The sequence below is a fragment of the Thermobia domestica genome, chromosome 12 (genome assembly GCF_964235325.1).
Source record: "Thermobia domestica chromosome 12, izTheDome1.hap1.1, whole genome shotgun sequence".
Classification (NCBI taxonomy): domain Eukaryota; kingdom Metazoa; phylum Arthropoda; class Insecta; order Zygentoma; family Lepismatidae; genus Thermobia; species Thermobia domestica.
In genome coordinates, this window is record NC_137465.1 from 230,302,370 (window position 1) to 230,321,710 (window position 19,341).

Consider the following 19,341-nt stretch of genomic DNA (forward strand, 5'->3'; position numbering starts at 1 on the left):
ACTTTAATCAATAAATATACAAATGGAGCTTATAGACTTTCCTCTTCATATTTCCTGAATTTTTTGGATAAGACTCAAGAATGCTGGGGAGGGGAACACTTGCGCGTAACTACATACCTTTGATATTGCAACATTGCAACCGGTACTTCTACAGAACACGAACCGCTACTGATATATATAGAGACATCATGCATCTTTTTGAAAAAAGGAACCTTATGAAGTTAACACTGTAGCAATATCTGATGCTGAAACAGTAATAAACGAATCATCGTCAGATGAAGAATATGATTTTGATGCAATAGAATCAACAGTATTAAAGTTTCACCAACCCCATCGTCATCTACAGTTGTATTATCAAGGACATCGCGATTTTGGGGGTTTAGATTGTTTTTGTACTAGTCAAAGGGTGGACCGTAAATCTATAAAGAAGGCTATTGAAAAATTGAATTTCATCGATACATTAATATGCGACGGATGTAGAGAAGGATCCTATCATGATTTTGCTTCTGATTTATGAATGTACACCCAGATTTATGAAGTCATTGGAAACCCTTGCCTGGAGTATTATAGAAAGTCCTAGTGTTGAGGAAAGTGTGTTTCATTTGTATGCAAACATGCATATTACTGGAACATTAGCAAGAGAAAAATTCTACGTATTCGAATAGTGCTAGTTTCATGTGTGTTATGTAGAGGTGAAATGATTAATGTGAATTGTGTATTAAAATCAATAAAAGTATACTTACGTAACAATAATCCAATTGAATGCATGGAATGCAAGTTAAATCTTCCTCATGATTATACTCATCTTATAATACTGAAACATTTGTAACGAAGTACTTATCTCTTGATAAAACTCTTAGTGAACTTTTTGAAGTGGTTGAACAAGAACATAGTGAAATCTATATCTACATTTATATAGTTTATGCGTAAAATATGTGATCTTTTAAAAATACAGATTTGTTGGACAGATTATTCCGTTTTTCATTCATCACAGAAATAAATTTCACCATGCGGAAATCAGTATCTTATCGATATTCAAGGTTTTAAAATGTCTGGTAACGAATTTATCATTCGTGAATTTAGTTTAACTGCATGCGATGATACAGCAAATTTCCATTGCCTGGTAAAATTACCAATAGATTATAATTTATTATCACTAAGTTGTCAAAAAGAAATTGATTGGTTAACATTAAATTTACACGGTTTGAAATGGAATACCAAAACTGGATATACTGTATCATGCATAGGAAACCTTGTATAACAATTATGCGCAAAGAATTCAACCTTTTATTGTAAAGATCTAGAGAAATCTCTTTGGATTAAAAGAATATTTGCATTAGATAATGTCATTGATTTAGAAACAAAACATTGTCAATCATTAAGTGAATTATGTGGAAACACATTTCATGACAGACAAATATTGTAAAGAAAACAGGATGACAGACTTGACAGATGACAGAAACATGACAGACTTTTCAGACAAATATTGTAAAGAAAACAGGATGTGCATATCGTAATGCTCAACAGTTGGATTATTGGTGGAATTATCAAAGATCAACAGCATTAACCAATGCATTATCAAGATTGTAATGTTTTTTCTTTGGAATTGTAAGTAAAATGCAGAAATGTAAGTTAAAAAATATTGAAAAATTTTTAAAAATTGTATATATTATAAAAATTATATATATGATAAAAATAAAAAATGTAAATATATAATAAAAATAAAAAACTAAAAAATATTTGTTTTCTTTTTGAAAAATGTTTACATGTTTATAAAAGATATCGTCATTCCCTTTAAAATTTTTTGTTAAACATTTTTAAGTACTTTTGAAATGAATGGCTTCGAATAATATGATGCAAAAAGAATAAAACAAAATATCCGTACAACACAGAATTATTATGTTGATATTCATGATTATTCGTAAAGTGTATTTTAGTATTTATTGATAAAAAGTGTTCATTTCCTTGGGAATATTCATCGCAAGACTACCAAAGTAATAATCATCTTCTTTCTCATCGATGTACACTGCAACCCAATGAGATCCAGTCGAATCAGATGTATCGAGATTAATTACAAGTGCAGCAGGAGGTTCTACCGTTACAGAAAGTTTTTCAATAGGGTAAATTCCAGTAGCACTTGCACCAGTTACTTAAGTTAGTAACACTTTTAAAAATTCGTCACTATACATGATGAAGATTATTATTTTTAATCATAGTAGGTATGTAACTATCACTGTTTTCAGATGAAACACATAGTCATACACTTTCACATATTCACTATACAGTAATGCTTCATGAACACTGCACCTATATTGTCCAAAACGATGTTTATTATGTGCAAACCAGTGAACGTGAAAACTTAAAGGAGTATACTTTGGACATTTTATTTTTCTAAATTTGTAACATCTCTGAAAAATTTCTTGAAAACACTTCGTGTTTCCTCACACCCAGAAGATTTTCAATCCTCCCATTTTCAATCCTCCCATACATATGCATGTATGCTCTGGTGATCCTAATACTCAGTTCTACTATTGGGGCAGTACCAGTATGACTGATCTTAACATTAAACTAAACTATTGAGTTAAATAGGGAGCATAAAGCCTGGTCTTTCAGCGAAGCAAAAACTATTTAATTGGGGGTGCCTACCATCATCATTCGCGGGACAGTTCCTTCCTCGGAGTATTGCTGTAAACGTTTCGTTTGAAATCCTATTACGAAAAACCAAATACAGACCAAATACATACCAAATACGGACCAATATTTCTCACGTCTTGGAAAACAAGCGGGTATTCATTACCTTTCGCAAAATTTAGAATTTGCATTGCGGTAGGCACGGAACAGATCAGAGTTCATTACCTATCGCAAAATATGCTATAACAATACTGTTTCCCGCAAATCCAAAGGGACCACGCACTTCCATAATTAAAATAAGCGAACGTGTTTCTTTCGAGTCTAAGAGTTCGGAATGTTTAATAGCCACTTCTCTTGGAAAACAAGTGGCTATTTATTACGCATCGCAAATTTTAAAATTGCAATACTGTTTTCCGCAAATCCAAAGGGAGCCTACCGCTTCCATGATCAAAAATAAACGAACGTGTTTCTTTCAAATCTAATTGTAGAAAAGTGCCACAAATCTACAGGAGTTCCTGCACATCTACGTAGGAAATAGGAAACGCAACATTTGCGATAATCAAATCTAACTCATGAAACTGTTCCACCGGAAGCTGAAACCGCTTTCTTTATTTGATTGTCCCCACCTACGTTAAAATAGAAAAGCAATTTTTGCGATGTGCAATCTATCTCGAAAAAATGAACACTACATACGGAAACCTCTTTTCTTTATTTGTTTCTTCCCACCTGCGTTAAAGTAAGCAAGCAAACGTAATTTTTCCGATAATCAAATATATCTCGGTAAAACTGCCTCACCGCAAACTGAAACCGCTTTATATCTACATTTTTCAGTATAGGATAACTTTTTAGTAGGATCAATATTTAAAAATTGCTCATTGAGTAATTACGAAAAATAGCGAACCAAATAATTATCAACCAGAGTAACAATGTTACCAAACGGATGAATTAAATATAAGAAAAAATGTTATGCAATACGCAATTCTGTTTAATCTCGCTTTCAAGATTATGTAAAAGTATTCAGTTATAAAAATAACAATAACTTCCACAGTTAGTTTCAGCACTAATCTATAAACTATAAACTACGAACTTCATTATTAGCGGCTCTTAAGGAACATCACCAACCATTTTCTAAAAAGACTGAGTGACTTCTTTTCGTAACTAGTCAGATATTTTCGTCTATATAAGACGCTGCCTTGTTAAAAAAAGTATCATAGGCGGTTTGGATCCCCACAGAAAATGCGTACATCCGTATTAATAATAATACTAGTTTCGTCCTTCGATCTTTCTTGGTTACGTTGCCCACGAGACGAGACGAAACACATTTCAAATAGTTTGTTGCATAATTTGCCCACCAGACGATACAAACACGTAGTGTTTAAACAATACAGACTTTTGGATTGCTTATGAGATGAGACGAGACAAAGACATAGTCTTCAAACAACAGTTTGCTGCTTAAGTTGCCCACGAGACGAGACAAACACGTAGTGTTCAAACAATACAGACTTTTGGGTAGCCTATGTGAGACATGACGACACGTACTCTTCAACAATAATATGGTTAGTGAAGAAACAATTCATGAACGAATAAATATTCACAAAATTCAGGAGGTAACTCGGGCCTGATACCACCCTCAACCAATTCTTTTCAAAAACAAATATGTCACATTTGTGCTGACACGGTGGGTCAATAATACTCTCGTGGGGGCACACTGATTAACAGGAGGTTTTCCTCCGGTTTGAAAACACAATGGCTCACTGGCAGAGTACATATCTCTGGTACTTGGTGGTTCATAGTTCGTTTCTACTCTGCGTTAATTACTTTCATGAGAAAGGCAATGTATCTCAATTTTCTAGGGAGTTCCCGCTTCGATCCTTGTGCAAATAAGTTTATGGTGGACAAACACAATATATGTGGATTTCCTATGAGGGATCTCCCGTTCTCTCTCTCAATACAAATACATCAAAATAATAATAATAATAATAATAATAATAATAATAATAATAATAATAATAATAATGATAATAATAATAATAATAATGTAAAAACTTACTTGAATTTGATATCGCCTCTTGAGAAAAAACAGGCAAAAATATTAAGAATAAAACACGTTAAGGAAAAACAGAACTTAACCACACTGTGACAGTAAAGTAAATTTTTCAGATGGGTGTGCAGTGGATTTATATAAATAGTATATTTATTAAGGTTATAGGGGGATAAAAGAGAAATAAGGTAAATAAATTTTTCTTTGTAAAATCCGCTTGGGTAGTAATAAGTTTCAATGTACAAAAGAGGAAGAGAAGGGATATTCCATTTCCAGACATCTTGTCGGATCTATAGTGATCAATTTATTTTCTTCTTTAAATAAATGACAGAACACATTCACAGATAACCCATTTGCTTTCTTTCCTATGAAGCTAGATGGTTATTAAATATCAATTTCTTCAAAGTAATAACCATTTACTAGACAGTTTTACAGTGTGCTTAAAACACTCATCACGACAAATTTAATTGCTAGCATCGAGTATGTCTGGAATCGTAATAATCAAGTTTGTTACCTGCGGACACATTGGTGCTGTTCATAATATAGTCAGCGCACAAAAATCCAAGATGATAACTACAAAAGGTAACGAACATTGTTACAGCTACTGATTTAAATTTAATAACCCATACATTTCAATGAAAGATGAAAACCGTTGTCAGTTTAAATTTATTGATGGAAACCAAAGCATCTTGTATTTTTGTCGAAAAGAATATCATGCATCTGAATACACAAAGACCAATAAACCAATTCAACAAAAGATAAAAATATCTGAAACACTCTTCAATGACCGCCAACGGGCGCCCGAAAGGCAGCTGCAAAGAACCCAAGGCCGCACCCTTTCGGTTGTGTGCCTTGTCAAAGCTAGTCACTCAGTGGGGAGGTGGGGTAAAATAATACTTCCATCAAGACCTTTCACCTACGCAGGTAGTTCGTCAGCCATCGGGAGAAGAGGGACGGAAGGAAGGACCTTCAACTTGCAGAATGTCCTGTCGGCAGGAGAAATGTCAAACAGTGGGAAAAGAAAGAGAGGGAGAGCGATATACCTGTTCAATCATCAATGAGAAAAGGAGATAGGGAGAAAAAGTGCATTCATTCATTCGCAACAAGAAATGTGTGCTCACCTAGCGGAGAGGAGAGAAGGTGGGGTTTACCTGTGCACAAGAGGAAACTGTGGCCATTGAGGGGAAGTGATTGACAGGTGAGTATCTTCATGGTTAAGTAGAACACCTGACTATTGGGTGATGGTGGGGTGTGGCTATACTGCACTTGCCTTACCAATCAGATACCATAGTTAGTTTCAGCGGGTGCAGTGGAAAACTTGGAAAGAGAGCCTATAAGTTGAGAGATGGCAAGGTTGAAAATGCGTGGCTGTATCTGTTTCTGCAGAAGGAAGTTTTTTCACGTCTCGCAGAGTTCGCTTCTCGGTGAGAAAACATGAAAAATAAATAGATAAATATTCATTCCTTCCCTTTCCTTTACTGCATATCTTATTCAAGTTCATACAATCAGTATTTTCGGAATATAGTTCCTCGGAGTTTGCACATCAAACGATACGTAAAAGATAGACAAGGAGACGGCAAAAGACATAGTTTTCAACTTTCAGAAATTTTTTCTAAGTTCACAACATTTTAACATCCAAATTATTTGTAGAATCATTGCGTAGCTCTTATAAGTTTCATTGATATATTCTAAGTTCATAGTGTAGCTCCTCTTAGGACTTCACGTAGTAAAACGAGCCAAAAACAATCCATTAAAAATCATACTTTGAAATATTTTCGGAATAATTTTAGCACACTCACACAAGTGTTTGAGTAATTTATTGTGAGGGAAATAATTTTAATGAAAACGAATTAAATTAAAATGTATGACGTCATTTTGACGGATCATAATTAAATATTTAAGTAGGATCATAATTAAATTAAGGGCAAAAAGCTTGTGGGAGCTAGGGATCGCGTTTCAAGCCTTATAGTTGAGTTCTGATAATCTGAAACACAATTTAATTTTAATTTGATCATAATTATTAAAATTTCGATTAAAGAATCGAGTAGGATCATGTTTCATACAGCAAAAAATGTCATTCCAATTTCCAGGACCACCTCAACCCCTTCTATTGCCCAGGTAATAAACCCTCCCCCTCCCAGGGACTTACCCAGGGCCTGTCGGACCACATCTGGCCCCACAGACAAGGAAGTGGTTAAGTAATAAATCAATTAGTCTAACAGTAGTCCTATTCACGACCACTTTCTAATCCTAGGCTACTAACTTGTATATACCTAAGGAAAAATAAAAATATGTATGATAAACAATTACACATGGATGAGCTTTTGTAAAAACACTGACTTTACACAACACTAACGAACAACCCTATTGTTTGTTTATCGTTAGCGCTAAGACAAAATATAAAACCTTCTAGGGACCGCGTTCGGATTTTTGACGTTCGGATTATCGACGTCCTACTGCATACAAAAGGTTAAAAGAGAGTTACCATGGTCCCATATTTTTCTATTCTTTTGAGTTTGAAACGTAAACTTCGATGAGCTGTGCCATTTGGCACCACTTTAGGTTACTGGAAACGACCGCTTCAAGGTCAAATTAGGAGTCAAAAATAAAAAGTGGGATCATTTGGGCAATGCGAACCACTGACTGGCTGGTACTAAATTGGTATCATTCCATTCGTATTCACACGCACATAAATAATTGATATGCCATTTTTCCGACAATTCTATTTTGACCCCGAAAATTAACGAAAATCCGGTATTTTGGACAATTTGGACCTGTGACCGACTAGGACGAAATGGGTGTCATTCGATTTGTATTCACACGTACATGAATAACTGATGGGGAAAACCTCATGAAAACGGTCATGCGAAAAACCTAAAACTAATCCTTCTGAAAAGAAAACATGTATATGACACAGTCAACAGTCATTGTAAGTCACCAATACCGGGAGCAGAGGACAAATCATAATAATACCAAATTCCTTGATATACTGAAGTTTAATTTAAAAGGAGAAGAAAGAAAGGAAATTAAAATAATATATAAATCTTCTTGTTATTTCACATACTACCTACCATACGTGGGTGATAATAACGTAACCTTTCTGATTATGACTTGACTCAAAAAAATGAGGAAGAAAAATCTTTAAACGACGAATTTATGCGTACGCCAATAATTATAATAATAATAATAATAATAATAATAATAATAATAATAATAATAATAATAATAATAATAATAATAATAATAATAATATGGACTTTTCCTCTGTGGCTTGGAATCACTATTGTACGCTTCTTTCTAAAGTCTGGCCTTTTGCGCAAAAATAGTATTTCTATGGTAAGAAAACAAACAAACAAAAAAAAACTGTTTTTAAATCAATCAAAATTTGCACATCATTTGTTCACAGGCACGTACTCAAAAATTTTTATTCGAGATTCAAAATCGACAGTCCCGACCAGATGGACTCCTGTGAGTGCTCTCTGTTGCAGGGATATCATTTGGGAAGATCAGGGGGCAGGCACGTAGCCAAGATTTCGGAATGGGGGGGGTCCGTGACATGAAATACTGTGGTCATCACATGAGAGGCTCGAGCATTCTAAACTATTTTACTGGAATATATGTTGGTTCGTTTAGCCAGGATTTCGTAATGAGCGGGGGGGGGGGGGATGGCGAGACGTGAAACTACGTTACTGGCGATATATATTGATTTATTAGGACAATAAAATGAGGATATGTTAGTACGTATTTTAATAACAAACCATGAAGAAATTTCGAGTAAAAGAATTTAAAAAGGCATTGAAAGGGATTTTACAATATCTGCGTTCCTTTCTCTGATGAATCAAATACTAACAGAACTTTCTTTCCACATAACATTTTTGTTTTCATTACTCCGTCAACTACTGTCTGCTTCTAATGACAGGTTAAAGGAGTAGTAGAAAACTCTTTCTGTAATAACATGTTCGATATTGCAGAGAAACGATGACGAAAAATTATTAAAAAATGTCTTACAGAACGGCATTATGCTCTGAAAAGCTTGAAATTTTCCTGACTAGTAGCAGAAATTCTGAGAATTCCGTAACTTTTCTAGAAATGTCAAATTCCCTGACTTTTCCAGGGTATTCCGCTCATTCGCCACCATGTATTGCAAATAATACAAATCTCTTCATAAGAAAGTGGAACCAAAACTTTGCTGTGGCTTTTTATTTTTAATGCTGATTCTTCTTTTACTTGTTTCTTTTCGTTTCATCCTTCCTTAATTTTTTTTCATTTCCGGTTTCGAACGGGGTGGCTACGTGCCTGAGAGGGGCAATTGTCTCCCCTGAGCTTGAGATGCATTGTATATACATTCTAATCAATAATCTAATAATATACTAATGGAAATCATAGAATTCTATTTATATCGGACTCTTGCTCCTCCTCTCCAAGCAAATAATGAAATGAGGCTACTGTTGTAGACAAAATAAGAACATGCGAGGGGCAGTCAAGAAGATCCGGGACTGCTGTCGTAGCTCTTTATTACCACAATATAATGAGTTGAATTGATTATGAGTTTAACGTTCCTTTTCAGCAGGCTATATGAGACGTGGACCTCCGAATCCGAACCACATGAGCTCCCGTCGGGAATCGAACCCGGGCCTCCCACGCCAAAGGCGCGTACCCTAACCGCTTAGCCACAAAAGAGCTCTACCACAACCTAAGTACAATTGGCATCTTCGGAACCCACACACTTGTTGCTCCTTTCCTGCGATTGGTGGGAACACCGACTCAAGTCTTGTTTTTGGTATCTTCCGAAATTCAGGCGTCGGGTAGGTTAGGTTAGGCTAGGCTATTTGATCTGTTCTGCGTTGACGAAACTGAAAACGCTCATTTTTAGCTTTGGGAAGAGCCCGAGTCCGATGGTGCTAAACTGTTTTTAAGGCTATCAAAGTCTGTGAAGCAGATTTTTCCCAATTTGCACATGAATTTGATGCTTTCGCGTTGCTGGATCTGTGAAATTGCTCCAACTGATCAGCCCGCACTCCTTCATTTAGCTACATTACTCCCCACCCAACACAAGTACATGCTAGGCATGTGTAAAGAATGTTCTTCGAGATACATTGGAATACGAGATACTTAATATACACTTGAATAGAGAAATCATTTGAAATTCACATGAAGGAAATAACGTTACTTCCACCCTAAAGTATGTGTCTGGAGGAATATCGAGGAATATATCTGCTACGTATATATCATGTACCGGATATGTACTTGATACATTTATTGACATGTATCAAGACTGTACTACACATGTGTCACGATATTAGCTACTCTACCAGCTGTTACAAAGGCTAGAGCGAAGCCAAGCCGCATTCTAATTATATTATAATCCTTAACAATTATACATATTTTGATATTTTCTTCTAGTGAACAACATTATTGTAATATGCAAAAATTTGAACGCATAAATGGTATGGAGAACATATGAAATGAAAATACGTCACATATTTACATCACCAAATAGGTCTACATAAAACAATAATCGTCGAAATTTCATGCGTAACTTATTTCGAAGGAACAGAAATTTTGTAGACGGTGTTCTAAATTATTTTATATTAATTAAACACAATCAATACACACCTCACGATGAACTATCGCCTTTCTCCTTAACTAACTGCTTCTGTGCGGGCGTAGACAAATGAGCGTCGCAATGCGAAGCAACGACCCGAGAGGGCCATAGTACATGAGGTATGTGCTATTCACGTTCCTCACATTCCAGCAAATCACGTAAAATACCTTTCAAGTGTCAGAAATTCCTCGAAAATTACTTACCTAGCGACACATGCTGGGCACATGAAATGCATATTCCTCAAATACCAGGTTCGTAAACGATTGGTATGGAAGTTAAATGGTACGTGCTTAGCATGTATCTGGTCGTATGCTGCCTGTTAAATGCATAATTAGACAACCTAAGGACTGTACTGTATAAGATTCATTTGCATCACAAATGCCAAAAGTAGAACAACATTCCGGAAGTTTTTTGACTGTACCTCGTATTATTTAAAAAGAACTACGAAGAATATTTGGTGCCGGGAAAATCCGGATCCGGTGGACCGTCTTCGTAGGTGTGTTCCTGTTCTTCTCTATTATTATTATTATTATTATTATTATTATTATTATTATTATTATTATTATTATTATTATTATTATTATTATTATTATTATTATTATTATTATTATTATTGCATATGCTGGGCTCGTATTTCTCATTAGGTTGGCTGGGATTGTGCTTAGAGCGCAAAATATTTTAAAGGCTCAAAATTTAAACATTAAAAAAATAAAATAAAATTGAGCTACCAACTTTTAACATTAAAAAAAGAGAGCAAAATGGAAGATTTCATTTCCGAAATGCGGCCCTGCTATAACCCCTATTTGTGGGAAATTTCACAATATAGCTACATAGGCATATCCACTGAGCTCACATATGCAATCTAATGTTTTTGTATGATAGAACTAAGCGAGTGTATTAAAAAATAAAATGAATATAATAAATAAATAAAATAATTATAGTAACTAAACTTCTCACTTTATTATTGGAAACTCCAAACTTCAAATCCCGCTATGGACCATTCTGACAGATTTTCCGTTTTTTTTTTCTGTCCACCGGCCGAATGTTTAGTGGTAGGCATTGGTCAACTTGTTCCAAATTCACTGTCATGTTTTATTGATAACACTGGCGTCTCTGGCATGTAAAATTTGAGGGGGGAGGCATTAAAGAAAGTGATTTCAATGGTACTACCTAGCCCAACCTGTTTATTAACTCCGATTCCATTTGTTACCTTTCTGCTTACCTTCATGGACCCCCTAAGGCATATCAAGAACTCGATTACAATCGTTTCACAGCCTGAATATTATATTCAAAATAAATATAATTATTATTATTTATATGCCATTCTGTCGTTAGTAAATACATTAAATTAGAATAAAATATTGAATATTTTGTACTTCAAAATATTGGGGGGACGCGTCCACCTCGTCCCCCCGCCAGAGACGCCCGTGATAGTTTTTAGTGTAAAATATCTTGCAGTTGCAAGTTAAATAAATAAACATAAGTTTAAATAGACTCATATGCGTTCTGGATGATTGGAATGACTGCACTATAGTAGTTTTACTCCCTATTCTAAGACGTAAATCTCTACACGTTTATGCGTTGCTTTTCTTTATATACAACACATAATACGCGAAACATAATTCCTCTCTCTCTCTATTTTTTTTTTTATTATTATTTCCCTCCTGTTCGTATAAACATAACATGAAATCTTGTTTGTGACGTCACTTAATCAAAAAGGCGAAGTTTCATGTATTTCAATAATTTGCTGGTAGTATATACTAGCGCACATTTCAATCTGAAACTTAATAGAAATTCCACATGTAATTTTGCATTGAATATTTGTTTGCAAAACATCCATTTCATATAAATCGAATAATATTTCATCTAACTTTAAGTCGTTTTACATTACGGTACTGCATGCAGGATTGGCCTTACCCAGAATGCATTGCACTGCTTTGTTCTTACGTCAGTCATTGGAGAGGAGATGTCGGCGTGTAGTAGGAAGTGTTAGTTTTGTGTATTATTGATTTTTGTTTTCTTATTTGCCTTCCTAAATTCCAAACTTTATAGCACAACAGACCTTTAAAATGGCAACCTCAAGTTCTTCATCAAAACAGGAGTTTATTGTGGGTGGAAAATATCGTTTAGTGCGAAAAATTGGTAGTGGTTCTTTTGGTGACATCTATTTAGGAATCAACATAACGAATGGAGAGGTAAGTTTCTCGTGAAATTATGTGAACAAAAGTGAGCCAGTATTCTTTATTGCATATAAATGTGCTTATCTTCGAAATTTTAAGTGAATCTGAGCTAAAACTTTTGCGTACGAACAGGTAATATATAAGGTTAAAAGTAGTCCGTAGCATGTACGATCGCAGTAATGGCAGACACAGACCAGCTGAGAATGGAGTTTTTCTTCAGCTGTTGTGTGGAGGCCATAATAAAGTGAAACTTTCTCTTGCTTGTTGAGTTCTGCTGTGAATTTTCAAGATGGAAAATATTTTTTCGACCCCCATTATGTTTGTGTACTGATTGCAATTGTTGTATAAATCACGGATGAGGAAGACGTCTTAAATAGGTCTCAGCCTAGTTGCTTTTTTTTCTTCTTTTTGTATGGGTTCCGATCGTGTATCTTTTTAAGGATGGCTGTTGGTCAAATGGTTTATGAAGAAAGAAGTTGATAAATCTTTGGTTCTGCAAGCCAGGAACATTTGAAGTCATATTTAACGCTATTTTGATACTGATTTAATGATTTAGAAGTGAAATAAATCAGACAGACAGCATCATGAGCGTTAATAGGCTCACACAATGCTTAAATATAAAATAACGATGTTATTCGTATGGAGTGTCGTTAAGTATAGTAGTTATAATTGCAGGATATTAGTAATAATTACGCTCTATTAAAAAAATCGACACATTGCAGTACTTGCAAAATAAAAGTTTCCTCATGTATTTTAATAGTTATTATTCTATATCATACTCACCCAATTAAATGGGTATCGAAACCCAAATTACTTTCATATGTGTTTATATACACTTCTTGGGCAAACTTTACAATACCCACTCCAGTGGTTATCCTTACGCAGGCACGAGAAATTACACTCGATTGATGTTAACAAAATAAGTCAAAACTTCCTAAGCTAACCCGATCCTGCTGAACCGTACTCGGGTTAACTTTACAACGCCCGCTCTAGCATGTATACTCACTCAGAAACTAGTAATTATGCTCTTAATTTTATGAAAATGGATCAAGACTTAACTAATCTTAAGCTAACCCGTTCCTATCCCTACCCTATTCTACTTTGTTATACTAAACCTTTTAAAGCGGCCCTACTTATCGATGCGCAGCTGGAGCGTGTATTGTAAAGTTTACCGCCTCTACTCTACCATACCCTTTTAAAGCGGCCCTACTTCTGAATGCACATCTGGAGCATGTATACCCGAAATTTACCCGAAGGAAGACATAAAGTAGTTTTGAAGACTTTAAATATTGTAAATCATGTAGATTGAACACTGTAATAGCACTACAAATTTGCTACCTCATACTGCTTTAAGTCGAGTTATTCAGTTTAGAGACTCCCATTTTGAAAATTATCCTTGCACTTGGGAGATCTATTTTGTAACTCATTGAGTGTTTCGAGTCTAGAGTGAGCGAAAACAAACTAGTATCACTCACAGACAGATACGGGATGGTAGCACAGGAGCAAATACTTTTTGAAGTAGTGAATTGTAAAATACCGTAAGCAGTTACGTATAACGTGTTGAAGTGTATGCAGTTCGCGTATAAAGGTTTATATGACAGCCACACTAACAGTTTGTTACGCCACCTTAGTATATTATCAATATTAATGCAGATTTACCACTTACACTCGTTACTGTTTCTTTGTGAAGTAATCGATCTTTAAATGTAAAATTTCCAGTTTATGCTGAGTTATTTTCAGTCTGCACCCTACAACTGTCTTTGAAATACAAAATTGGAAATATTCCGTTACAAATCCAAATCTTGTTTTCGTATGATTGCAGTCTTTGAAGAGTAAATGTGTACTTGAATAAATTGCAAATATTGGAGTTCGTTCGGTAAATGTGTGTTAAAATGTAGTGCTGTTTTAGAAATAGTTTGTATATAACTATATCAATGCTAAATTCTTATGGTATTTCGAGACTCTGTAGCGTTCATTATTATAAAACTTCAAAAATTAGTAGATCGATATTATTTCGAAAGTTGATAGATTTCTTCAGAAATCATCATTCAAGTTTATTCGTGAACTATTGTAATTGGATAATCCATTCGTAGTTATTGGAGGAAAAAAGAATCACAATCATGCTAAAACTATAAATTCATACTTTTGTGATGAGTTTCGTACTCGTTTGTTGATAAAATTATTTTAAAACTGCGGCGTTTTTTATTTATATAAATAAATAAATGATTAAGATAGATAACAGATTATAATCATCAGCCAAGACGAAATATGATAGTTTCCCTTTGTCAATAACGAAGAGATTAATTTTAGTAGGTTGTGGTGACTTAAAGAGGTTTTTAAGAAAAATTACGTTGCTCCTAGTAATGTAATCGTTCCCATGTTATTGACAGGTGTATGTGTACGTGGATGCTAATAGGAACACTAACCATCATGTAAAGGTTGTCATATATATATATATATATATATATATATATATATATATATATATATATATATATATATATATAAATTTTTGTTAGTTTTTGAATAATTTTGAGCATATGTATCAACATTTGAGTACTTTTCTGGCTCCACTGTACAGAGTTTACTATCAGATAAACTTGTTTCGTATTTGATTTAATCGTTCTTAACAAAAGAATATAAAATAACTGGGACATAACACATGGGCGGAGCTAGGAATTGTCTGCTGGGGGGCACGGTAAATACAAATGAGAATTGAAGGATCTTATAAGTGGCATTTTATTTTTTTTATTTTATTTATTTATTTATTTATTTTTTTTATTTATTTTTTTTGTCAAAAAGTTGTGGGGCATACTTAGCTCCGCCCATGACAATATTTTGGTGAAAACCTTTGGCGAGAATTTTTCCCCCTCTATACAGAAGGGAACAGACTGGTCTTTAGTTTTCGTTACTTAGATATACTTTTCAATCAGTGTAAATCAGGGAAGTGTAAGGACACAATCTAATTATCCTCAGTATGAAAACCTTTTATTTTCCAAGATCACGAGATTTTCAGTATAAGTCGTCTTAATTGATTTTTGAAAGAAATCTTAGAAATTAAATAATACTTGAATCGATAATACACGTAAGACAGGTACTATCGTTTAATGCTAAACAAATTCATGTGCTGTACTCGTATAAACTTCACGTACAATCCATTTTGAAGCTGTTCTTCGCATTTAATTTTACATCAATCAAGAAAATAGTACCGATTTGATAATGATTTGGATCGGATCTGCCATTTTTTTTTCTTTTTTCTGTCGTACTAGATCAAGGTTGTGTAAATGGATGCTAACACCTCCGTTGGAACCAAAAGTTAATGAAACAGTTAGTTTATGTATTGCATGCATCAAATTATGCTAAATATGGTTACTAAAATACATGGAATCGTGTTTCATGATTTCATAGGTAGAGATTATACAAATTCTAATAGGTTGTGTCAAAGTAGATATATATATATATATATGAAATATTCTTGATAGCTTTCCATTATTTAGAAAAAAATGCACTTTTTCTATTAATACTAACAGTATATACTTAAGGGGCTATTTTCAATCTATAAGTATAGTGGTATACCACTATAGTGAACAATAGTAGGGTTCTCTTTACAATTTTATGACTAATAGAAGTGGTCTCTACTTGGAAAAAAGTCTGAGAAAGACTAGTTACCAAGCTTACATATTAAGTGGAATTTTAAATTGTTAGATTCTATTACCAAAGATTGCCAAAGAAATAATGATGTTTACTTAACTAGATACTGTAGGCACAACTATCATGACGCACTTGTTTGGTTAGTTATACAGGGTGATTTCATTTGGGTCTAGAATTTCTAACTAAAGTCCTATTTTCATGCTGTTTGTGGCAAGTGATCAAGGGAGAATGGGAGATTTATAGCACTATGTTCACTGGTTTAAATTTATCCGGGGTAATGTCGACCACGCTTCAAGAAAAACAGTAAATATTTACCAGTGTACCTGACAATTGGAATAATTGGAATGAAGTTTTGGATTTTTTTTAGCGAAATTGTAGAATACAAATTAACTGTTAGTGAGAATACAAATTAAGTGTTAGTGGTAACACCCATAAATCACATGTTGAATAGCTATAGCCGGTTTCTTGCCACAGACGGAGAGATTTTTTTGGGTGACCTAATGAGTTAACTGACATCTTCCACATCACCCGGCTATGGGGTTCAATGCTTCCCTTTCTCACTCAGAAACGATCCTGTTTCTTCCAGTTTATTTACTAGCAACCATATTATGTTCCTTTGTGGGGCAGAACGTGAGGCAAATTTGTTTCTAAATGCCCTTTACGTAGCAACAACAGATTCCGTTCTCCAAAGACTTTTTAAGGATAAACTCATGTTACTCCAAAGAGTACACTATTCTTACTGTGTCCTGATCATACTCATACAGTAGCAGATAACTGTACAGAACAATTCCTAATACAACGGCCTAGTTTCCTGGTTCTTATTGACCTTGGCCATCTAACGAAGAAAACTCAAATATCTACACCGCACCTCATTCCAATTCTAAGGTACACTGGCGAATATTTGCTGTTTTTCTGGAGGCGTGGCCGATATTACCCTGGATGAATTTAAACCAGTAAACATAGTTCCATAAATCTCCCATACTTCCTTGATCATTTGCCAAAACCGCATTAAAATCGGGCTTCAGTTAGAAATTCTAGACCCAAATGAAATCCGTGAGTTAAAAAAAAAAAAAAAAAAAAAAATCACCCAATACTTTTCTACAGAAGTGACAGTCAGTCTCTGCTTTTTAATGCTTCTTTATATAATGTGTTTATTGAATAAATATCGGTGCATGGAGAAAAGCATGAAAACTTGCATGAGCTAGTAAATTATATGTGCTGTGCTGGAGTAGTTCAAGATACATAGTACATAAATATTTTACGGGAATTTGTTGCGGGGTAATAATATAATAAGTAAATTGTGATTGCATTATACTTATTTTACAAAGGCTTCATCGGATGAATGTTGGGATAATAGCTTGAAGTGCCTTACTACATTCGCGTCATAGTCATTTTCCTACACTTTTACCGATGGACTTACTCGTTAAGGTGAAAATCTTAAATATAATAAAAATAAATAAAATGGAGCAATTTCAAAACACGAAAAGTACCGGTATGTTTGTTTTCAAGTTTAATGAACAAATCTTCTGTGCTTAATGTATATGTAGTTGAATTGTTCAATATTAAAATAGTACAGCAAACATGTGAAGGGCAGAAGGACGTAATGTCTGAACTGGAAAAACTTGTGTTATATGTACACTCATGTCCAAAATTATTGTCGCATGTCTATAAATATGTTGTTGTAGGAATATAATTTGATCACGAACTCGCCCTGCATTTCTTATAATGTTGGTAAGTGTATAGTCGACAAAGACATGTATATGGCAAATTTCATGTCAAAGGAGCAGTAAATAAGAATAAAATGAAAACAAATCTTTCTCGTCCATTTTGCAACATTTTGTTTTACTCATTCTAATTTTCATATTTATAATAATTTTCCTATGAAATTTACCACAAATATATATTTGCCGATTATATACATAGTATCAGTATTAAAAGTACCCTGCAAAATCATTATCAAATTATATTCTTACAAGAAGACAGTTAGATATGCGACAATCATTTTGGACATGAGTGTACAATAGGTAAAGAAAGGAATGCGACAGGCTTTGAATATATATATATATATATATATATATATAAAGTAAATATATGATTCTTGAAACTAAAAATGAGTTAATTACAATCTGATGCCAAGGACCTTCATGAATTGCATCAAATATTCCGCTGTCGTATGACAATCTTAACCTCCAACAAGTGCTGATTTTCGAATATAACATCTGCACTGATTTCTAACATATCTTAATGCTTCTTTACTTAGCGTATTCTCCGTAACACAGTGTAATTCTTTGTAGTTTGGTTCCCATGCACTGTAATTATTAACTTAAAACATTTATAAACTTCAATCACTTCAGGACTATAAGAATTGTAGAGAAAGAGAAACAACCCTACATTATACTTATAGCTGTAGCGTATAGGACGTAACGTATAACATTGTCATCGCAAGTTAGTCACTTGAAGGGTTACCTACTTGTGGTCTGGGGCAAATATGTCCTTGTCAATAAGGTATACATAGTGTTAGCAATTATAATGTTTGTCTATGCAAATAGTAGTGTTTCCTATGTATTCCACAAATCCATAAGTAACTGGTAAAAATTATATAAAACCAGCTGATCACAAAAAATGTATAAAGGCTTTACATGTATATTAATTTATATGCAAGCTCATTTGGGTAGTTTCTGTATCTTTAACACCCAGCCCACGAAAATTGAAACATTTTAAACGATCTAGTGTAATTTCAAGCCAGTTTAAAAAATATAGGACAGGTATGTCCCTTGGTCGTGAAGGGATTAACCTTCTGAGTTATCGATTGTTAGTAAATACACATTGTTCTTCGAACATTTTTTCATTCGTTTACTGAGCGTTTTCCTAACCGACGCCAACCATCATACAGAATGTTTGCAGCAATTTATCGACGCTTGTGTAAAACAGGACTCGTACTACGTGTCAACGTGGATGCTGCTCGACCTGATCGTGTACGAACACGTTATTTACGATTGTATGTTGGAAGCTGTGGACAAATGCATGTGTCACATGACTATAGTCTTTCCAGCCTTAGACCAAAGTAGATGTAAACAAAGCGAAATGTATTACTTCGCGGTTCACACGTGCTTCGTCAGCGAGAGACGTGAACAGCAAGATCTTCTGCTACCTTATTATCGTCGCATAATTTCCAAAGTGTAAGGTTCTGTTGCTTGGTATATAATTAACGCACTTGAACTACTGTTATGTTG

The 19,341-nt window shown here is 34.3% G+C and overlaps 1 protein-coding gene across 2 annotated transcripts in view; it reads left to right on the top strand.

Annotated features, from left to right (window-relative positions):
• The first annotated feature begins 12,204 nt into the window (after positions 1 to 12,204).
• Positions 12,205 to 19,341, top strand: part of CkIalpha (Casein kinase Ialpha) — an 87,197-nt gene continuing 80,060 nt past the window's right edge. Inside the window, exon 1 of one of the 2 annotated variants that reach the window (XM_081734852.1) lies at positions 12,205 to 12,472. In XM_081734852.1, coding sequence (XP_081590978.1) covers positions 12,347 to 12,472 — 126 coding nt within the window. In that variant the 5' untranslated portion in view covers positions 12,205 to 12,346. The remainder of the gene's footprint in view (positions 12,473 to 19,341) is intronic. The other variant, XM_081734853.1, reaches the window with a different exon arrangement.